The sequence below is a fragment of the Ischnura elegans genome, chromosome 11 (genome assembly GCF_921293095.1).
Source record: "Ischnura elegans chromosome 11, ioIscEleg1.1, whole genome shotgun sequence".
In the NCBI taxonomy this organism is placed as follows: Eukaryota; Metazoa; Arthropoda; class Insecta; order Odonata; family Coenagrionidae; genus Ischnura; species Ischnura elegans.
The window spans coordinates 58,159,465-58,182,735 of record NC_060256.1 but is presented as its reverse complement, the minus strand read 5'-3'; the positions used below and the strand labels follow the sequence as shown (position 1 = coordinate 58,182,735).

At 39.3% G+C, this 23,271-nt stretch overlaps 1 protein-coding gene across 2 annotated transcripts in view; it reads right to left on the bottom strand.

The window, feature by feature from the left end:
- The window catches only part of LOC124167561 (dual specificity tyrosine-phosphorylation-regulated kinase 4-like), a 227,703-nt gene that overhangs the window by 39,254 nt on the left and 165,178 nt on the right, over window positions 1–23,271 (bottom strand). The window contains exon 1 of one of the 2 annotated variants that reach the window (XM_046545530.1): window positions 3,175–3,707. The exons of the other annotated variant lie outside the window; for it this stretch is intronic. Within the exon in view, the coding sequence (XP_046401486.1) occupies window positions 3,175–3,306 (132 nt within the window). The 5' untranslated portion in view covers window positions 3,307–3,707. Of the gene's footprint in view, window positions 1–3,174; window positions 3,708–23,271 lie in introns of those variants that run through there. 2 annotated transcript variants of the gene reach the window in all.

Sequence of the window (23,271 nt, the reverse complement as noted above, 5' to 3'; positions counted from 1 at the left end):
AATTTAAGTAGATAGTACGATATATTTCAGTATCACTGAATTCTGAATTTCTGCATGACGAATACCGCATAGCAATGTGATGCTATAAACTTTATGGATAGCGCAGGCTTTATCACACCGAATTCGTGATTAATAGAAATTAAGTAGAAGGTACGATATATTTATAAATCATTAAAACATAGTTTAATTTCTGCATTACAAATACCGCATAGTAATGCGATGCTACAGATTCTATGGTTCGCGCAGGCTTTGTCGCACCCACTCGGCTCCAAAACCTTCTCATTCTCTGCCATTAAACCCTGGCGACGACCGAAAAGGTCATCCCTGATCTCATCCGGTCCGCTACATTTACCCCCCAAGGGGATCACGCGACTTTTCACTCCACACCACTCGGCATGGCCATTGGCTCGCTCGAATCACACCGTTTCATTTAATGACCGAGGGGAAAAAACGCGATGATTGATTTCTAATTTCGCTCTGCAAAAAGCAGAGAACGCGAATCGACGAGAAGGTTTAAGAGGACGCATACTCGCAGATTAACCGGTATTTTTCGATGACGGATTAAAAGCTTCAAACTAAATATGTAATCTCCAGATTTTCAGGGTTTAAAGAGTAGATCATGACGAACATTGGATTATTTCTCAATTTTAAAAGTACAAACTCGGAGTTTTCCCATAAGAAATTTTTTCATACTTGAATAACTGAAAGAAGTTGAAAAAAGTCTTATGCATCTATGCTGTAAATATCAAGATGGGGTAAATTGTTTAGCGAGTAATTTCTTCGCCAATTGTAAATTACGCCATTCCAAAAGTGGAGAATGGGGGGCCATTAGAATGCTCTAAGGACGCATAGCTCCCTTTCGAGCGGTACTGTTAATGATGAATTATTTGCTTAGCAATAAAACTATAATCTTGAGATTGTCAGGGTTCATTGAGTAGACCATGGTGAAAATTGCTGGTGTTTAGATTTAAAATTACTACATCAGAAATTTCTCACATGCAACTTTTTATATTTTAAAAACAGAAAAATGTCGAAAAAGGCCTACTCTATACGTTCTCTAAATTTCAAGACGATGGCATATATTTTAAGCAAATAATACGTCACCAAAATAAAAACGGCCGAAAGGGTGGTAATTTTATTCTCAGAGAAAATACTTAACTTTTCACATTTAAAATGCCTTACTATAATATTGACAATATTATTTCTCCATAGCTTGAAATTTCAATTAGACGGCACATTAGTAACATGAAAGAAAAAAAATACCAGTCGAGGGGGAATGATTCATCCTTTAATAGTATATTAATAGTCACCAATTAAAAATATCTTGGGTTCTCAAGTCCAAATAGCGTTGGAAAGTCAATAATATTTTTTCGGTCATATCGTTTTCCGACATATAAGTCTTAGGCTTCCATAATTAAATAAGCGAATCGATAGAAGCAACCCAAATGAACATGTAATACATAAAGCCCCTTTTTAAAAGGCTCGCCAATTTATAGGTGTATTAGACTTAAACACGAGCAGAAAATAAAATGAAGTAGGCAGCACCGCACTACCTGTTGTCTACATGTCTAAGCATAATATTTAAGCACGTAAATATTAAATGGTACATATCAGAGAAAATGTATGCAGAAAGACTCTAAATAGCTGCAGAATACCAAAAGTAAACAGTGAAACTTCGACTTCAGTATTATTATGGAAGATAGAATAAGTGAAAAAATAAAATTCTCAAGACTAGATTTCGCTTTAATTAATGGCATTTCTCCTTCTTCGTGAGAAAAACTTTCCAACCGAAAAAAATACCATGAAATTAACGTTTTAGTGACCAGATGCATCACTAGATAAGTAATTTTGCCAATTCAATGTGCAGTAGCTGAAAATAGCACGTGTTCATACTTAATCTGGCGATGTAACCGCGGTAACGCCGCTAGGGAGATAACACAGGTAGCGTTCATAACGGGAATAGACCGTGAGGTTGAGAATATCAGCAACAAATTTAAAAGAAAACTACATTTCACCCTTGCCATGGAAGGGGTGCAATTTCCGGCAAAATTCCGGTCCCAACAGATTGGAAAGAGCAGCTGGGATATCTGGAATCCTCTCGAAAAAGACCTACGGAAACAAAAACTGATCATCAGCGCTCTCCAACGTTTCGGGCCCAAATAGACGTGCGTTCTCAATTTAAAGAGAGATGGACTCGTTCCATGAGGACGCTTTCTCACGCCTCCAAAATATTTACCCTTCAAAAACCCTCAAAGAAGTCTACTACTCCTTGGAAACTGCGATGTTCAATCATTAAAAATGGCAGCGACGTGAGAGGGGTAAATACCCAAAATTAGGATATTTATGATTTCATGAAGAAGCTATAAGCATTATTGAAATTCTCAACTTCCGCGACACAGTGAGCCATAAGATTGTCTTTAAAATGTCACGCTTTCCAATTTTTCAAGAAAATAAGTAATTTAGTCGTTGTTGACACTAAAAAACTACATCATGCAAAAAAAGAAATTTAATGAATTTGTTTTCCCACAAACGGATAAAAAAAGACTTCAGCACCCAATTCATGAATTACTTTTTCGTCACTCCTTCTCTATTTTTCTGCGGAATGTCCAGAGGACTTTCTAAGTGCTTATTTCAGCTACTGCAAATCATCAAGTCCTGATGACATAGAAGACGTCATCTACTAGACGATAGGAAATTCTTTTTATATTTGTGATTAAATATCTCTGAAATATTGCACAGATCTTGTCTCCTTGAAATAAATATTTCATGATGGTATGGCATTTGGAGGAGGCGACCGACAGTTCAGGTCATTTGCGCCATAAGGGAAGGGTATGGAAGGAAGGGTGGAGAGAAACTCGGCTTCGGCATTAGCTTAGTCTTAACGAAAGGCGCCTAGGGGACCACGGCTTAACGTCCCAAACGACGGACGGAGTGTTACGCTTGAAATGACCTCCACACTTCATTCAAGCAGGGATCGGGCATTCTATGAAAATCCTCTGCCATCCTCGGCATTTGAACCCGAGCCCACGGGGTGGGCAGCCAACACTCTAGCCACCACACTCTCCCGATCCCCAAGATATTTCATTTCTGCCAAAATCGCTCTAAGATGCGTTAAAAATATTCTCTCCATCCATTAAATCCCCCAATCCCGCGATAAAGATAATTCCTCCTTACCAGCTCGCCGGGGGCGGAGTGAGGCCTTGGCACTTCCTTCGCTGACCCCTCGCCCTCAGTGGCCTGCCCGCTGGGACCGCCGTTCCTCCCCCACGGGTAAGTGTGGTTACGTGGAGCCGCCTGGGTGTGCATGGCTGAGCCTTGGTCATCACTGACAGCTCCAAATGACGATAACCACGGTACACACAGCACGTCCGCAGCTTGAGAAAGGCCCCCTGGAGTCGCACTACGGTCTATAGCACATCTAAAGCACAGCGCGCGGGCGTACGGGAAGCTTTAGCGAGTTCCTCAGGGCAACAACCTTAGACCCATCACCTTACATCGCCCGGGTCTCGTCTTTCTTTGCGGCACTTCCAAGTGATGATGTCAATATTCATCACATTCACCACTCTACTCATCCACACTAATAATGGTCCGATCTTAGAAAAACAGAAGCAGTCACTTTTGATCAATTTACTCCAGATCGGAAAACAAGAGATATTAGATGAATCAATAGCTGAAGTAATCAGTTCAAGGATTGCAATAGATTTTCTATCTTATCTCCTGATTTATGAAAAATTTTTGATTGTTTGGATGGTCATTAAAATACAAAGATTTCCACTTTCAGCGAGCTAGATTCACTAGGAAAATAACGCGATTAACGTCGGTTTATTGTCATCATCATGAAGGTAAGCTATGCTACGGGAAAAAAATTTGTTTTTTGCCTATTGATAAAAAAATAGAAAGACATGAAGTGGGGCAGTCATATATATACTTAGTGAATACTTTAAATCTCTGAGAAGCAATTTAAGTGCTAAATAGATAAAATTATCCCATCACAGTTGGTGATCATTAATAGGAGGTGACGTTTCAGTAAATTAGACTGGGAAACATTTTCATAGGCGCAGAAAGTCATTCTGTTCATGCATGCAGTCAACGGTTCATCTCGTCATCTTGAAGCGGCACAAAAGTATGACTATTATCAAGTTAATGGATATCATATTACAGCCGACTGCACAAACAATTCACTTTCGTCCATTGATCCCAGCGAACGGATTTTTCATCTTTAAAGTTTCTAATTATCGTCAGGATTTTGCTAGACACGATACGTACACAAACCTAAATAATCATTTGTCGAACCTCAAATGGCATCATTCATGTATTATAGAGGATGACTGATGGAATGTGACGATTTAATAACACGGTTACGACGTCATGAAGACGATAATATTAACCATCCATTCCCCTGAAGGCCTAAGTTGAACAATATTTTCATCGAAACATCATAGCACTTTAACCAGTACTATCTAACCACACTCACCCTATTACTTGATCAAAATAGTTTATTACGATTCTCAAAAGATTAAAAAAATAGCTCTGGATTTGACGAAGAATACAATGTCAACGATAATGCTTCCAGCTGAGGATTGGAATGCTTCATTCACACCCGAAGTAACCCCTCAATACGCTGTCACTTATTACAACTTGAGACAATACTGTCATGAATGTGCATGTAACTTCGATGCTCTTTTTCACGCTGGCTTAATGAGAGGATACGCGGAGGAGGGAATGAATATTTTCCACAGTTCACTCATCGGGGTGTCAACGTCCAAGAAGGGCCGGATCGAATATAAAAAGTTTATGATGGGGGAGCCCTGACTCGAACCGCTGGAACGGGTGAGGAATCACAAAAAGGCCCTCGGAGTGGGGAATGACACTGCGGCAAACACTCGGAAAAGCAGCAGTCGGATTGTAATCACCCGACTGGCTTCATCTATAGCGAGGAACATTGGCGACGGAGAGTATATCGGACGATTGAAGGGACGACATCGAGGTAATAACCGACTCAATAACACCAATGTAAAGGTAATATCACACTATCGCACTTTGAAAGTAATGTGCGGTCTAAATAAACGAAATTGTGTGCCACAAAAATCTACAACGTCGTTGAAGATGAATTAGATGATAAATACGTGACACAAGACCAAACAATTAGAATTTTATTGAGCTGGCAGAAAAGGAATTGTATGACCGTTGGATGAATGAAATCCCAAGTGAGACATACAAGGTACTACAGCAAAACGTTTATATAAATTACAATAAATAGGAGCGGTGGCCACAAGATGAATGTATGCCTAAGAAAGTCACACACAGTAAAAATATCAAGAAAGAGTGAGACTATGCGACACGGAGGGGGCGATATGGCAAGGGTATGAATGAACCCATAGACGATGGATTCAAGATCGCTCAACGAGCAAACGTAATAAAATAACAGAAACACTTCCAATCACAAGTAACCACCAACGGGTGACTATACTGATGCACTTCTACGTGCCGCCGATACACTAGCGTAAGTAGTAAGAGAGGTAGAGTAATACTTAAAATCCAAAGGGAAGAAAGGTAGATATGGTCAAGTGACCAAAAGACCGAAGTTCTTCAATAAATATTAGCGCGAACTTCGCCACTGGAACTGGCTCTTCAAGTCACAAATAACACCTCTGAATCAGCCGCACCATTGGACATATAATTCCATAAGAATAACTGTCGGGTTTTTAACTAAAAGGGGAGACGTAAGCTACTCAGGTGGAATTTATACGACCGGAGGGATTCGGTAATTATTTGGGAATATAGCTCACTCTATAATATTATTAAAAATAGGGTTTTATAGGGACGAAAAACGGGTTAGAAATTATCAAAAGTACTCGTAACCGGATTTCCTAGCACAGATTTACAGAAAATAATGGCAACCGGAATGTGCTTTAGGAGCCAAAATCTTCCTCAATGGAAAAGATGAAACAGTCCCCTAACTCGACGCAATCTTCAAAGGCTATTGTCATAAATTTCGAATCTGAAGCTTTATAACGCAAGTCATTCAGGTAAAATTTTACGGACGAAGTTGTACAGCACTCTCTGAGGATCATTGTCCTCTTGGTAATATTATTTGAAATAGAGTTTTGTAGGTAGTAAGAAGGGGTTATAAAGAATCAAATGCAGTCATGAGTGGATATCCTTACACCAGCGCACGGAAAATCACGGCACCCTGAAGATATTGTCGCGGTGCACTTTTTCCTCAAAGGAAACGAGGGTGCAGTTCTCAAACTCGGTGAAATCTTCAAGGGTTATCGCAATCAATTCTTGTGGAAGGGCAAGAATGGTTTTCACACCCGGCAATGCACCAAGGGATTTCCGCCGGTGACACCAGGGCAACACCGGTAGAATCATGCTTGTCTAACAGGCGGGAAACCACTGAGGCCTTCAGCCCGTTCCACCTGCTTGGCGCATGCGATAACATCACAACCACCCCCACAACACTCCAAAGAAACCAAAACAAACAAAAAGCAAAACAGACGTTCAGAAACAAAAGAACACCGCACTTCTTGATCCTGCGAGGGCCTTATGTAAACACCAACGGAGTTCTTTTGGTGGTCTCTCATCCAAAGGGTCCGGCATCACATCCCGGTCGCTGAGGAGATTTCTCGGGCGAATTTCTCCTAGCACTGTGTGGTCGGCAGCACTCAATGTAAAACATTCCAAACGTTAACCCGTGGTCCATCGGAGCTTTTCGATTCCGAAACTGTTTTTCCCTCTTTTCTTCCTTCCCTACCTATTCCTCGTGATTCAAATAATATTAGCTGTAGGTCGCCTCCTCCGAATATCATAGTAAAAAAAAAACAGAAGGATGCTCAAGAAATGAAAAAATTTTGCTAAAAAAAATGCAAAATGATAATGAAAATAAGAAGTATTTATGCTTTTTTTATTGGCGTTGTAGGTTTGATAGGCCGTCACGAGGAGGAGCGAATTAACGGCGCTAAATCATCAAAGAAAGTCTCCCTTCACCCCTCACTTCACACGCACTTTAAAAAAGCTACACGAAACGGAGAAACAAAAACAAAAGAATCACGGACGAGCGCAACACCGGAGCCTCTTCACGGAGCCCCATCCCCGCGAAACATACAGCCCGCACTGGCGAACGCGCGTGGAACCCTGAAACGGAGAGGAGGGAGGGGGAAAGTATGTGCCGCCCCTGACCCTGACTCTAGCGCCCCCTACACCCTGAGAAAGAGAGAGAGAGAACCCCCCTTTCACACTCAAAGCACCATGGGAAGATTACGCTCCCAAACGACGCGTACTTAAACGCGACACCACACCAGTGAAGACTTGCCGGGGATCGTGTGCGATATGACTTCCTACCTCGTGTCCATGGAAGGACGCACTAAACTACAACCCCTGAAAAGAAATAATACTCCACCACCGCCACAACTTCCCCTCCCTGTTCGTACCCTTCCCTTCCTCCAGAAGGCTAGACTAAAACTGCTACTCCTCCCCGCATGGGCGCAGCGGTAGGGATAGGGAGATCCCGGCGTGGTGTGGCGGAGCTGCCGGCAGGGATATGCGCCGATGAGCGGCAGGGTTTATCAGGGGAGGGGAAGACTAGGGTGGGGGACCGGCGATGAGGGGAGGGAGTAGTGGTGGTGGGGGAAGGGTATGAGAATCACCAGCTTCGACGCCGTCGCTCCAGCATAAGGGGGAGAGTTACCCTGAGGCTAAAGAGGGAAGGAGGGGTGGAGGTATAGCAAAGATTTTCGCAGTCCCATTATTCCCCACGAATTTCTCGCCTCGCCCAGTTCGCGCTAAGGGCTCGTGCGCTATTTTTTTTTGTTCCTGACGGTTTCAGTTGTGCTAAAAAAATGTCGAAACCAGTATTTTTCCGTTTTTTGATCCGTCGCCTACTTCTCGAGCTATTCGTTGCGATATACCGACAGCGCGCTTACCCTTCCGCGGATATGTCGATGGTGTCTATTACTCCAAGGTTTTTAGATGAATATCTATAACATAAACTTACCACTTCTTTTTTTAAATATAGCGACGCGGGTAAGATGAATAATCATCATCATCAGGCGTTCATCGTTAACTATTTATTTATTAAAAAATCTAAGGCGCAATTGGTTATTTACGTCTGAGGATGATGATTATTCATCTACGGGTCGATTTATTTAAAGACGTAGTATAGGAAATAGACATAGGTATCCAAGACACCTTTAAATGGAATATCACCACATAATTAAACACGATTTGTGATGTTTTTCTCCAACTCCAATCGAGCGGAATAACTCATAGCTACTGCTGAATCTCACGCATCGACCTCGCGTGGATCGCTTTTGTATTCACCCTCATGAGCGATTTCTTTAATCAACGAGCGCTTCTCTCTGAACGAATTTACCAGCCGAAACTCTTAGCTCGCCAACTCATGAAAAATGGGCGGCAACTTTTGCGATATTTTATTTTAAACTCACGAGAGAACTGTTAAATGAAAAAAAAAGATTTTTTCTTATAAGAAAAAGGGTGACTGAGGTTATTTGTTTTTTCGTCGTCATCCATCTTTTCCTTCTATCCACCGATCCTTTTTAACACAACTAATGCTGGTGTCTTGAATTCAAGGCAAGATTTCCAGATGTTCCTTGGCCAACCATCTGTGTACGTATTCTCTGCTAAATCTGGAGGCTGTACCCACTACCTATAATGCCGGCATAATGGTACCTCGGTAGCGGCGGTGTGAAAAGTCCTCACCTGACAAACAAGAGGTCGCGTGTTCGAGTTCCGCTTGGGTAGATTGTTCCTATCCAGGGCATGGTTAATCGTGCACTTGCAATTATTAAATTGTTGAAAACCTTAACATAAACGGCCATTATGAGCTAATTTCGGTGGAGTGGGAATGAATAAAATAAAGAATATAAAACAAAATCTTCAGCAGGAGGAGTGAAAAGTTGTCATTTCCATTTGGAAAATCTTTGTTGACCACATCTATTTCCTTTATTTTGCAAATTTTTACTAAAATCATCTGAGAATGTACTGCTTATGATAAAATTTTTTTGCCCCGTCTATGTGATTGCTTTTTAACACACTTTAAGCATTGAACGTATTAATTTATTCCAAATTCGTGTCTGAAACATTCCCCAAGGGGTCTCCTAGGGATGCTAGAGAGAGAAGTAGGCGAGGCAAGGGTGCGAAGGATGGGTACAGGGGTAGACGCGTAAACAAACAGACAGTAGGACGTGGGTGTCCTCGTGTGATGGATTCGTCACGTCTGTGCGTGAGATGGTTCCAATTAGTGAACGTGAGAATATTTCCATGGTTGGTTCGCAAATCCTTTGAGAGAAAGAGGAGAATTAGTAGAGAGAATGCTGCAACGCCGGTTAAATGTGTAACTGACCTCTTATATAAACTCGGATGGGAATCTCTGTCAGGCCGTAGATTGAAAAATGGACTAAACCTTTTAATAAATTCAAGAGCAGTGTCTTTTCTAACTAAGTTAGAAATCTTTCTAACTACCTTGTGAACGCCAACATACTACGGAATATCAGATAATATAAATAAAATAAGAGAGATGGACTGTAGAACAGACAGATTCAGAATGTCTTTTTTCCGCGATCAATAAGAGATTACAACGGCAGCGTTAGAACTCACAAATAGATTAGATGACTTGTAGTGTAGCCTACCTTAATGCATATTTCTGAATTTTATCATGATTTCTAACAGCATGTGGTAGTATAATTTGTTAGTATGCGTAACGTTTTTTGGACCGTGTGGTTTGCATGTGGGAGTCCAATTGCATGCTGGTGATTGATCACCCCCTGCCAAGCACCCTAGAGGTGGCTTGCAGGGTATTATGTAGATGTAGATGAATTGAGGGGATGATTCCTGCAGATAAGCGTATGGCATGTGGTCCATGAGTCACGTCACGGTTACAACAACCCCTCATTCCTTCATAGAAGGTAAGATTGATACACTGTTGAGATCTTGAAGGTAAGATCTAAGATTGATACACTGTTGCCCTGCATAACCCCATTTCCCAAGCTGGCGAATCACTCCCGTGATTCCAATAGGAAAATAAAAAAATCAATACATATCATTATATCTTGCCGTTCATCTAAAATGAAGGTTTGATGCCGATAAATCGAGTGAGTTTGTAACCATCGCGTAATGTTACCAACGAACAATTAGTCCATGAAAATTTTTCGAAGATATTTCTTTTAATGAATACTACTGAGAGGCATACATTTTAATGATGACATTAGGTAAATCATAGAAACCTAATTACTAATTAGATAATTCCTTTAAGTTTTAATGAATTCAAAGCACTACAACAGTGAGATTGGGATACTGAAACCATCCATTTATTTCTTCCCAAAGTTTCCCTTCCCTTCAGTTCTCTAATATTTATGTGCTTGTATCCTTTTCTATCAAAATTCTGATGTCTTGCACACACTTGCTCTGGTATAAAGTGGAGGATGGCAGAGAGTACAGTATTACTTATCCTATTAAAGTAGAATATCATCAAGTTCATCATTAACTTAATTTTCTGCTATCATTTAAGTCAAGAGACTTATTTTCAAAGCCGGTGACATACAATGCTCACCCACTTCGGAACAAGTCGGATAATGATATAGGGTACATGCAGCTGTCAAAACAGAATGCTTCAATCCCTCCTAGAAGTTATCACAGGGTTCTTAAACTTGTACAGAGTCCTGAGAATTGTAATCGGGTAATCTACATTTTTCACGAGAAGAAATGAGCAACTCACCAATAAAGACCATCGTCGGCTTGCATTCGCGAAATGAAGCCAGATATTAAAACAGGAAGAATAAAAAGACGAGATAATTAATGAAGAATTTTAGGATTCTTTTGGATACGAGATAAAAGGGGACGCCTGTAATTTTCCTAGGTGATAATGGATGGTCTTGATTCATGGCAGGCAGTGAAGTTGGAATTAAAAAGCCTCCCTTTTATTAAAGATTGAAAGGTTCCACAAAAATGAGGTCATTGAAGGGGAACCCGAAGCATCGCAACGACTGGTAACGCCTGGAAAACGATGACCGCTCATGGCACATCGGAAAGTCCACGCCAATTTAACGAAATTTTCACCCAAGGATGCGAGCAAGGATTGCTACCTCAAAGGAATTATTGAATAGGTACATAAGACTGCAGCCCATGGTTTCCTCTAGCTCAGAAACGTAGAAAACATGGAACATTAAAGATAATTACAACAATAAGAATAATATTTCAGGAAAAATATCTAGAAAGAACAGTTTCATAATATATATTTCATTAAAATTAAAATTTCAGTTCCCCTAAGAAAAAATATCGGAAAAATCAAATGCCATACTTATTATAACTTTTCGCAAATGGAAGAAAACCATTAAAAATAAAAAAAACAGGAAATAATTATTGCAGTAATAGTTATTACGTATGAAATAAAGTATTTAATGTAAAACGTAGTCACGGCTATTAATCCAGAAGTTCTCGCGCCAAAATGATGATTCAAGTAATTTTAAAATGTAGAGTTTTATTTTTTCCCGGCGTATAGTTTAAAGGAAAAATGTTCTTATTTCCCACCGGGTGTGGTATTGGTAGATTCCTGATGACGATGGCTGACTCGGCCGCTGAAACGTTGGTAGAAATCACCCAATACCAAACCCGGGTTGAAAATCTAATTTTAAAATGACTGAATAAAATAATTTTCGAACAATGCCTTCGAAGAGTGAAAATATTCTACGGGAGAATATTTTCAAAAGGAGAGTTTGTAAGTTTCTGCGGAAGAATTTTTTTTTATATTCCGTAAATGGTTATATAAAATAGCTACAGGGGGTCCCTTAAAATGTTAATTTATGCTTACAACGAGCAAATAATATTTCTACTTTCGTGCATTTTCTGAATGGTCACTTGATAACCATTTACATGGAATCTATGATTGGTCATGTGATGCTTTTAAAGATTATAGACTCTTAAAAAAGAGAATTTTTACATAGGTAAAATATATAATTTTCATTATATTGAGTACCACTCCTCTATGGTGAATTGGAGTACTCAAACTTTTGCTTTAGGGAAGTCCCTAGGCAATTAAAAGATATTTCTATATAATTGTTGATGCGCAATCCAACTCGCAAGTTTTCGCGATTGAGTAACAGCAAAATTCACTAATTCTTGGTTAACCTTGTGGTATTCCATTATAAGTTTTTCCTGGATGTACACAATTACTTATACCACTTTTTTCTATAAAAGAGCGCGACCTGGGTTTCAATGAATAATCATCATCGTCAGGCGCTAATTATGATTTGTTTATCTTTTTTGTTACCTAGTTACTTGATGGATTTTAAAACGGACGCCAGAATAGGGGAAAAGGATGGGTAGAGATATTCATTTATAAGAGTGCCGTCTTGGCTTTCGATAATTTTTTAAATTTCTAACTTTTCCCTAGAATCCAGTTCACGGCGGCCATTGCAAAAATTTTAAATATTCATTTTAAAATCGCTTCCATGGCAGTTACATATTAAGTGTTTAGCAAAATTACTCTTTTCATCTTTGTTATGTTTGTAAGCACTTAAATGTTCTTTCTTCCTGATTTCAAAACCCGGGTCGCGCTCTTATATGGAAAAAGTGGTATAAGTAATGTGGTGTGTACATCCAGGAAAAACTGAGTAACAGCAGCCTAACCACGAGTATTCCTTCCACATTCCAATTTCAGGCAGCAAATTCGTGGTTGGTACTACTCAAAGTCATCGCTGCTGCGGGGTTTGTGCGTCACATCCAGTATCATTCGGTATTCCATCAAGAGATTGGTATGGCATATCACCGGTCGATGTAATCCCAGTCACCTGCGCAACTAGTATCAGAGAAGATATTAATTTGAACAGATTGTATCAAAGATTAAAAACTCTATTTTCATTAAGGACCTACTTTTATTTTGCAGGGCTATGGAGAGAACCCGAATAATTATTTCGTATCATTTGAAAATAATTAGATAATCTCTATCTAGCGCAAAGAAATTTTCGATGCTAAGTTATTTTGTGTGCATAAAACCACTACTAATAGATAACACAAGGATTTAGAATGTACCTAATGAGCCAAAAGAAATGAAGACCAATTTTTTTTAAAGATAGAAGACAATTCACCGAAATCTTAAACGAAAAAAGATAACATTTATATCACCTATTCAGTCAGGAAAGTAATTTGTATGGAACGTGCATAGTTTAGTGACATGGTTTCCGAGTTCGTTTCAATTTTCTCTCAACGCAACAACTTGTGGAGAAAATGCTACCATTCTCCGTCTAAAATTCATGGCCAGCAATGCCTCCTAAAAGGACAGATCACGAGAATAAACACTTTTCCCGCATCGAGTAGAGCTTCGAAATATATGTAATCCTAAAAATGAACACTCTGAGAGTTAAAAATAATGACAGGCCAGGTAAACTCGAGTAGGAATAAATGCAGAAGCTAGTATTTTTTAGGGAAACCAGGTGAATGACGGCTACATGTACACCATATATTCATGATATTTCAACACATTCTTTCAAAAAATAAAGGAAAAAATACGTCCGCGAGTTTCTTCATGGAGAAAAGAGAAGGATTTTCTCCAACCATTGATTATTTCGAAAAGGCCATGTTCAAGGAAAACCTAGAAAGTTATTTTTTTCGATTTCAAGGATTGAGCTGAGAAGTGAAACATCCCACGGCCGCTTTCCTGGGACATGAAGCAGATTTTTGTTCCGCTTGGGCAAGGTTGTCCCCACGTGGACTCCCAATGGGATTAAAACACGGATTCGGAAAAAGTTGAACGTCACATTTCAACTCGGGTGACCTGAGAAGAGCAAACGGAATTATCGAGCTTGAACCAAGAGGAGAATGATGAGGATTTTAAATCACTTTCACGGCATTGATAAATGGTTATGGAAAAATGGGTTGTCATGGTACAAAATATTGGGGCCTACTTAAGTGAAACTCACATCTGAAGTCGGTAGTGACGTCGTGGCAAAAAGTAGCAGTGCCGGAAAGCACTTTCCTTAACTTTTTTAGAAGTGTGCGTGTTTTTTAATACTAGTTATTATTTACGTTTTATTGATTTTTGCTTTAATTTTGGTTACGAATGTATACATTACAACTTTTAGGCACCAAAATTGATAAATGTGTTATTGTGTCTTTTGTTAACCAGTGCCGGAACTGCAATCCGGCACCATGGCACCACTGGAAGTCGGGCATAATTCACCTTAGGTGCGTTTTGAGAAAATTGTTTGACTATCACACGTAGGGATGAAAAGAAGGAAAAGGTATTCGCTCCTGAACGCCCATTGCTCTTGAAGTTAGCAGGGTCGGAGAAAGTTCTGAGAAAAAGTAACTGAGCTCAATTCCAGTTACTTCGTAAAAAAGTATCGATTACTGATTTTAAAAATAAATTAGTAAAATTAAGGTTACAATTACAATTAATTTTTGTAAGGATGTCCACACTAGAGACCACCAGTCAACTGTCGAATACTGGAGTAAAAATGTGAAATAATTGAGCCATAGAAATTGCATAAGTTGCTATTTCACTTGCGATACATACAAATATGACTGCAGCAACAATATAAGGGGTTTTATATGTTGTAACCATCATAAGTAAGCTGAAACATAAGGGTGGCTGAACCTTAACAAACAAATTATCGTACTCAGGAATTCGAACTTATCTGAAGGTAAATCAGGAGCTTATGTCGAATTTACATATCACTGCTCCGAGCCGCTAAGTATTACCCAAAAAGCATTGCATTCAGGCGTATTTTGAATTCCTTGTCCACAAAATCGCATGTGTAAAAGATGGGCCATATAATCGTGTATGAAATTTCGTCCATAAAGTCGTATACCAGAATACCAGTAAACGAAGCCGTATCTCGGCCAATAGTTCATTTTTCGTTTCGTGAACTTGATTTCCATTATTTTTTTTTAGTATAAATATTTTACGCCGGCCTCGGTGACGGCGGACTAAAGTCCTCGCCGGCCAATCAAGAGATCGCGGTTTCGAGTCCCGCCTGGGTGGGTTGCCCTTATTCAGGGCATGGTTGTTCATAGACATTTAATTGTTTAATTGTTGAAAAACCCCGATGTAAAGACCAATATGAGGTGTTTTCAAAGGCATAGGAACAGTGGCGTAGCCATGAGGGGGGGGGGGGTTCGGGCTACAATCCCCCCCTTGAGCCTTAAAAAGAGGACGCCCGGATCCCTCTTTGCCCTGGGGTGTTTTCCAAACACTCCGAAAGAGTCCCGAAGTCTTCGGTAAACCCTCACCCCATTTCTAAATCCTGGCTCCCCAACTGCATGTGAATGAATAAAAAATATAAATAAAAGGAATTTCACGTTTTATCCTAATATTGTAACAGTTTATTAGAGATAAATTTCGCAAAATTATGGAGGAAATTTCAGATATATCTTAGGGTTTACACATACGATTTTCTGAACTAGAAATTCAAGATAGACCTGAATGGAATAACTTTCTGGGATCCTACTTTGGGGCTAGGAGCGGTCGATATACTTCGCATCTAGTTCTCTGGGGTACGTGACAGTCTACTGTATGGAGCGCTTGGTTCATGATGCCAAATCCTCAGCGAAGCTGTCGGATAACTCAATCAAAAATCCTCGAAATGCGAGGTGATACAGGGGAAGAACCTGACCACATTTAAAAAAAATTGTGAATTTTACATTACTGTGGCTTATTCCGAGGTGAGCGCTATGTTGAAATAACCAAACCAGTTTATAAAGTGGAATCCCTGAATGACTTCAGTATCATTCTATTCACTAATAAGATAAAAACAATATTTAGATGTTATGTGAAGAGTAACACATCTGTTACTCTTCACATAACATCTATATTTTGGTATGAAAGTTTGAAAAACCCCCGAACCTAACAGGACATTCACGAATGGCCAACGAACTTTTCCCTTATCCGAAATTTCAAGTATAAATCCCAATTTTATAGGTATGTGAACAACGCTATTATAATCATATCTAACGGCTCAAACTTCGTTTTTCTTTGGAAGAACATGACCAGGACTGAGGCTTGACAATGGAGAAGTCTTGTTAAGTGAAAAAAGCTATTAAAAAAAAATGCATCAGTCGTCCTGTAGCACCACACGTAGGAGAGTGGTGTAGGTGATATAGGTCGTTACTTGCCACGGGTAATACCGTCGGGTATGTTCGCTAGTATCACGTAACGAACCTCCCACGCCGCCGCATACGGAAATAAGGGCACCTACACGGAGAGACGTATGCTTTAGGCAAATTGACTCTCAGCTTCTTTTCACCAGCCGCAGAGTGCATTACTTACCTGTTATTGCGATATAGGAGATCCTAGTGTAAAGCATTCAGGCCTCACTTGAGGACATAAGCGAAATATCAGAAAAAATACAATCAGATCACTCAAAGTGGCTTCCCAGAGGCCTAAAGGCGAGGGTGGCATTGCATTATTAACTTCAATATTACAACAGAAAACAGAAAAAAATAAGCCAATTTAAATTATACGTATCGATAAATAGTATTAATATGCTGGTGAAATGTCTCTAAGTCTCTCTTATTACGTAAATGTAATATTTAATTTGAATCTTGGAAGGCAGGTCTAAAAATTGAAATGGAATTATTGCCGAAGTTTCGGTTTATTTAGAACATCAACGGTTACAATAATGTTTATCACAATAATAATAAAAAATAAATATTAAATTGAAAATTAACAAAAAAGAAGACACTAGAGTTTTAAATAGACTAGATTATAGTGTCAAATGTGATAGAGTTAGAAAAATAAAGACATATTTTTACGTGATTAGATCTTTTAGTCTAATTCTATTCACGATGAAAATACGACGGCCTTAACCTTATCTCAGATAAGTTGATGACGTCACGGCCTCATGCCAAGAGAACCACTGTTCCTCTGCAACTTCTCGGTATTTTGCATGAGCCTCGCTTGGTTTTTGCCGTTTACATTATTCGTTGGTTGGTCATAGGTCCTGTATGAACGTATTAATGAACCAGAATTTTATTGCGTCATGAAAACCGCCATGACGTCATAAAATTCGTCATGAACCACCTCATGAAAAGGTGGCGGCATCAATCTCATATTTTTTTAAATAACCTTTTGATACGAGAGCTTACCTAGAAATATTTTACGTAAGTATTTAATTCCCTTCATGTAACTCATTGTCGTATTTGGTAAAACGTAAGATAATGTTTACCGAGCAAAAATTTATTTCACGTTTATTTATTATGACGAAATAACAAAACGCTATAACTTCCGTAGGCTGGAAAAAAATGAGAAAAAGAAAAATCACCCATCACAACCGGAAATAGAGTAGGAAGTGTGCTTCGCAAAGCGTCTCAAGTAACGCAATAAAATAAAAATCTGGAAGAAATCGCTTTTACGTGCTCAACACGAAATTTACCGGTGTTCCAGGCAGATTTTTGCGTAATTCTATTTAAATTCGCGCTCATGAAATACAGTTAGAAGACCCCCCTCAGTGCGATCAATACAAAGATTACTTCGTATATTTGACAAAGCATAGTTATATTTGAGAACGGATAATGTATTTATTTTCACAATTTGAAAAAAAACAAAGCAAGGACTAATGCAAGCATTTTTCTTTAGAAGTATATTTTAGCTTAAATTCCGATGAAATTCTTCGTTCCGCGAAAAAGCACGTGCTCAGAATAATTTTCTACGTTATTTTATTCCGATCCTTGCCGCACACAGGCACGCTTAGCACCTCGTATTTTTTTAACCGGTGCGGCCACAGCGGTTCGGAGATGGAACAAAAATCAGAGTTAAACAAACAACGATCGATTCGCTAAAACGTTTTCCGAACACATAATAAAAGAAAAATGCCGAGGACATCGGTTTTACGTGCTCAACACGAAATTCAGCGAAACGGATAATGCAGTCGGCTTTATGCGCATATTTTAATTTGAATTCGCGCATACGGTCGTAACCACAATCCTTATCCATAGGTACAGCATGTGAGAAAAATACCATTTTTCCACGAAAATACGTATGCCAATGGAAATCCAATGACCAATTCGCGGGATTGAGCATTATTGGTGCCAAACAGCGGATTAACCTTAAAATAATGTTTGAATGAAAAACTAAACGGGTTAAATTTATAAATAGATTCGTAAACTAATCAGATTTGAACACCGCACGAGATTAATTCCAGATACCCACCACACTATTAGAATTCCTCAATAAAAAATTAATTGAATTGACCTAAATAGAAAAGACACCTCTGAGTTTTCAGGGCCAATTAAATATTAATGGATATATTGTACACTATAGCGAATGCGGGTGCTTAAACGGCCCTTAACTTAAAGAAACGCAGCAATGAAAAAACTGGGGTAAAAATCGACTCTCAGTATTGAATACACGGACGTTATTAATTATACCAAGAACACATCATAAATCATTGAGATAAGTGGATTCTCCAGTTAGTCTTATTTTGGTCGACTTCCACTGAGGGAAATATTAAACTGACGAGACCATCATTTAAAACTTGGAGCCACACGAATTTTCATATTGATTCGTTCAAAAAAAAAGTTATTGGCATGAATATGACAATGGAAAATATAATGGAAAAGTGAATTTTGAGAGAAATATGGAAACTTTATAATTCGTTAAAAAATATTAATAGGACGGTAAATAATGGGTGTTCAACTATAACTTATAAAAATAGAAAACCAATGGTCAGTCATACATAACTACGCACAGCCCAAAAGGAATCAATTATAGGTGATTATTAATATAGAATGAAACGTTTTCTCAAGCTAGGCACACAAAGTACGTTACAATAAAAAAATTTTGTGAAATTACGAATGGAATTCTCTCCTCTCTGAAGTGTTTCCAAAAGACTTAAGGATACCTTTGATAATTCTTCTTTAAGATAAAGCAAAGGATAGGAAGAAAAAATGCCCACAATTTTAAGTTTGTTTGTGAAATATGTTCCGTCACATCAGCATAAAAGAAAAATGGTTAGATTAATAGCTCTCATAAATATTAATTATTTCACTTTGGATTTTTACCTAGGCCGAGGACAAAGAAGGAAGTAAAAGCCAAACTATACATTCTTTGCTCACAGGAATTACAATTCAAAATCGGGCTAATAAGTATTCAGAATAAAGATAGAATTTCCTCCTTTCCCTTCGGATAGCAATCACTTCTGAGATTTAGCGATCCCAAGTTTTCACGCAGTGCCACAATACTCTTGCCTAACCCCAATACATCCTAAAGCCAACAGAGTTTGACCATCACTGATTTCTCAGGTTGACCAAGTCGGAAATATCTGCGGTGTTCCGTTAGTCCCTAACAAACCTTTTGACCCTTCTCAAGCAAGCAGTCCTCACCGCAACTGCGGGGGATATGATAAACCCCGGAAGACTTGAGGCGGATTGGGCCATCTGCACTCACCACGTGCCCTCTAAGGAGGTAGGTTTGGCGAATTCGCGGTATAAAATAAATTGTACATTTTGCTTATCCATTTACCAAAAGAATTTCGTCGTTGAACACATCCAAGTCGGTTCAAAGGTTAATGAAGGGTATAAAGAATGTGGATAATTCAAAATTAATATATTTAAGATAATACTTCATCCGGTGGATGCGTTAGAAAAATGTTACGAGGAGTACAGGATGAGGATTGATGACATGAAGACCATGCCAATGCGGCTCTGTAAAGGATCGCGAGCTAGGAGTGTGAGACTCTAGATAAAAATAGGCGGGTAAGAACTTGAGCATGCAGAGCAATCAGATATTTGGACAGCCAATTAGAGGAAGAAGGATACAGCAATAAGGGTATCAGGAGGAGAATTGCGTTAGCGAAGGAAGCGTTCATGAACAGGAAGGAACTTAAGAGTGAGAATGATCTGGAGTGTAGCGCTTTACGGTGCAGTAATATGGACACTCAGCAAGGAGGACGAGAAAAGACTAGAATAGTTCGAAGAGTGGGTGTGGAGAAGGATGGAGAAGGTGAAGTGGACGGAGAGGCGGAGGAACGATGAAGTGAGGGTGGGTGAGGAGAGGCAGCTTTTAGATGAGATACGGAGGAGACAGAAGATATGGATGGAGCGAGTACTTAGCGGGAAGGGGATGTTGAAAACAGTGTTAGAGGGTAGAATGTAAGGTAAACGAGGGAGAGGAAGGAAAAGAATAGGATTTTTAAATAGCATGAAACGGGGTAGACCTTACTGTGAATTGAAGAGGTAAATCCGTGAAGGGAGGGGAGACTGCCAGAGAACTTAGGCTGCGATTTTTCCGGGTTTCCTTCCGCGTTTATCCACATTACTGGACAATATTTAAAACTTTAGAAATGGGACTTCAGAAATTTCTACATGGAAGAAATTTCCAGGGACAGCAGTAGGTTCGAGAAACTTCGTAAGAGGAAGGAGAAACTCCTATCTTCTTTGGCATTTCTTCAGCGATGCAGACTCCATCACCACCCCTGCCTTTTCCGAGGTCAAACACCATATCAGGGCACACCTTCAAAAATAGGCGGCAAACAGGGTATATATTAAGAAAACCAAATTTCTGCATCGACACTTCAGTGGACCTGAGAAAGCTAACTGAAACGTTGGCGAAATATTGTCCAGTAAAACGGATAGACGCGGAAGGAAACCCGAAAGAATCGCTGCCTACTGCCATAATCTCCGCGGAAGCCTACTTGGGAACTACCAGAATACTTCTTAAACACTCCATGGATCGGTATGGACCTATGGTATGGACTACATGGACATCAATCGGTAGAATACTAAAATAATAAACTTTACCCAGCTATTAGACCCGAACTTAGCGCCATTTTCATGTAACTACTGTGATTTCAGTGGGCCGGTGAAAGAATCTAGTGTGAGGTTCTTCGCCAATCCTTCGGTGATTAATCACCTATTCTCCATTCCGTTGGTGATTATCTAACAATAAGTCAACCCAAAAACTAGGTTCGGCGATACTTTCCTTTCAGCTGGTATTATTGATTTCCAACCTTCGGACACGTTCATTTTCACCAGTTAATACCCCAATTAAATTACTAAAATACGAGGGAACGCAAGAGGGAAACAAGTGAAGAGCTTCGATCGATTGATCCCTGCTTCAATTCGCTCCCGATGGCTTATTCCACAACGCACTTTCCGTTTTATCGGGACCATCACCTTGCGAGAGGGAGGGCGACAACAGGTGGCGCATAAAAGAACTGTACCTATTCTCTCTTCCTCTTGAAGGGATAAGAGACACTCAGTCTGCCCTTCGTACACCAAAACGGAAACACTGATATCAGGCAATTTGCGAACTGACACTTGACGGCCAGGAACAATCAAACTTCAGCGCCAATTAAATTCCTGTTTAAGATTTGCATTTAGCCGTTGCAGAGATGTACATATATCACCATACCTCAATGAAATTGGATGGGTTTACACTAAAAAAACGACGGAAATATTTCCTCTCATCTTTGGAAAGGCTGTTGTTTCATTAGAGCTGGATGAGCGCAGGTGGTTTTCGTCATTTGCGACGCCCTGCTGTCCACGGTGAATATTATTAATGAATCAATGAATTAGAAGATAGCTTCGAAGAAATTTGCTCCTAATAAATGATTCAGACTTCTGAAAAAATTACTAACGCTGTATACTTTCGGATCCAAAATTTTAATTTTTGAGAAACAGGTAAGTGTTGACTACTTATATCCCCAAAAATATCAAGGTGATATGGAAGCACTGTTTAACGTTTGATGCTTTTGTTTTTGAAACTACGAAGAGCTAAGTTAAGCTAAGAGCTCGTTAAGGTCAACTGAACATTCCACACTAGTATCATATTCCCGACCATGAAGTCGAACATACTGTATCTTGCTAAAATATTCTAATAATGACTAACTAATATCGAATGTGAGGCCGGGAAAAAGGATTAATGAGAAATGTACCTTCGCAAAGCATTATCACTACCAATTATAACGCAAGTTTAAAATAACAGGTCCTTTGCGGAAAAAAAGACAAAATACAACTGGGAGTGACGTGCTCTCTTAAGATAATATTCAGAATTTTCAAATTTTCGCAATAGCTCGCAGATTCTATCACGAAATCGCAAGCTTCTTCATAGCCTTTCATTCGCAGAAACCTTAAGGCTACATGACTTGTCACTTGGTTTAGTTCAACAAAAAGAAACCTTACGCCCACGCCCGTGGTTAGTTCGATACCACCTTAGACTCCTTCCCTTCCGAAAGACTTGTTCAAGGAAAAAATCATCCCTTTCATTTCTTTAGTAATTACAGTAGGTCCTCTAATTAAGAACTTCCAGGGATACAAACATTTGAAAAATTCAAGCGTGCCTGATATTTCAAATTTGGCGCCTTGGGAGTCGGCCGATGTGACGTAGAGTGGCGTTGAGGAACTCGCGCTTTGGACACAGTCTGAAGAAACTATCAATTAAACCGTTGTGAAGTCAGGAAATGTTCAGCGTTTCGCCCGTTCTTCTTTCCCGTGGACAGAGCAATTTTTTCAGCTACAGCCGCGTCGCACGTATAGCTAGATAATTTCGCCACAATAAGGAGTTAACGCAAATGTGCAATTTAGTGTTGCATTCTGCAGGATAACCAGACAATTCGATTCTTTGCATAGGTTTTCCAACTTTTATTTATTCATAATTTAAGTTCACCCAGCATGAAAAAACAAATATAGGTTGAACTATTTTCAAAATTACTCATAATTCCGGTCATGGTACAAAATGAACTAATACACTAATAGTACAACTAATAACCAAAACAGTCAAAGCCAGCTGAATCACACAAATGCCACACGCAAAATTCAGTTCAAGTTTATAAAGTCGCAAACATCGACGATATTAAGAAACATTTCTTTGGATAAATTTACATTTAATTCTTTTTAAGTCCATTTAATTTTAAATCGCAATGATTAAGATACATATTCATAGGTGCAATATATAATACTTAATATAAACGGGTCGAAAATTCGAAACCTCACGTGTGAGTTCTCTTTTATTTGTGTCTAAGTTTTTTGTGGCCTATCATGGCATTTTTTATATTTATATCACCTGTGGTGTCCTTCAAATGTAACATATGTATACATAAAGTATACAATAATTTGTATTTACACTTCTTGTATGTATAGAATGTCCTTTTTGGCCCCACATTACTTGCTGGGACTAAAAAATTTCAAAACCTAAGAACAAATTCAACTCATGAACAAGGTCTCGGAATGCATCGTGAGTCGAGGACTTACTGTATACTCTCCTTCATCATTTCACGCGACGATTCCACCCCCAGGACTTCCCCCTTCCTCACTGGCCAC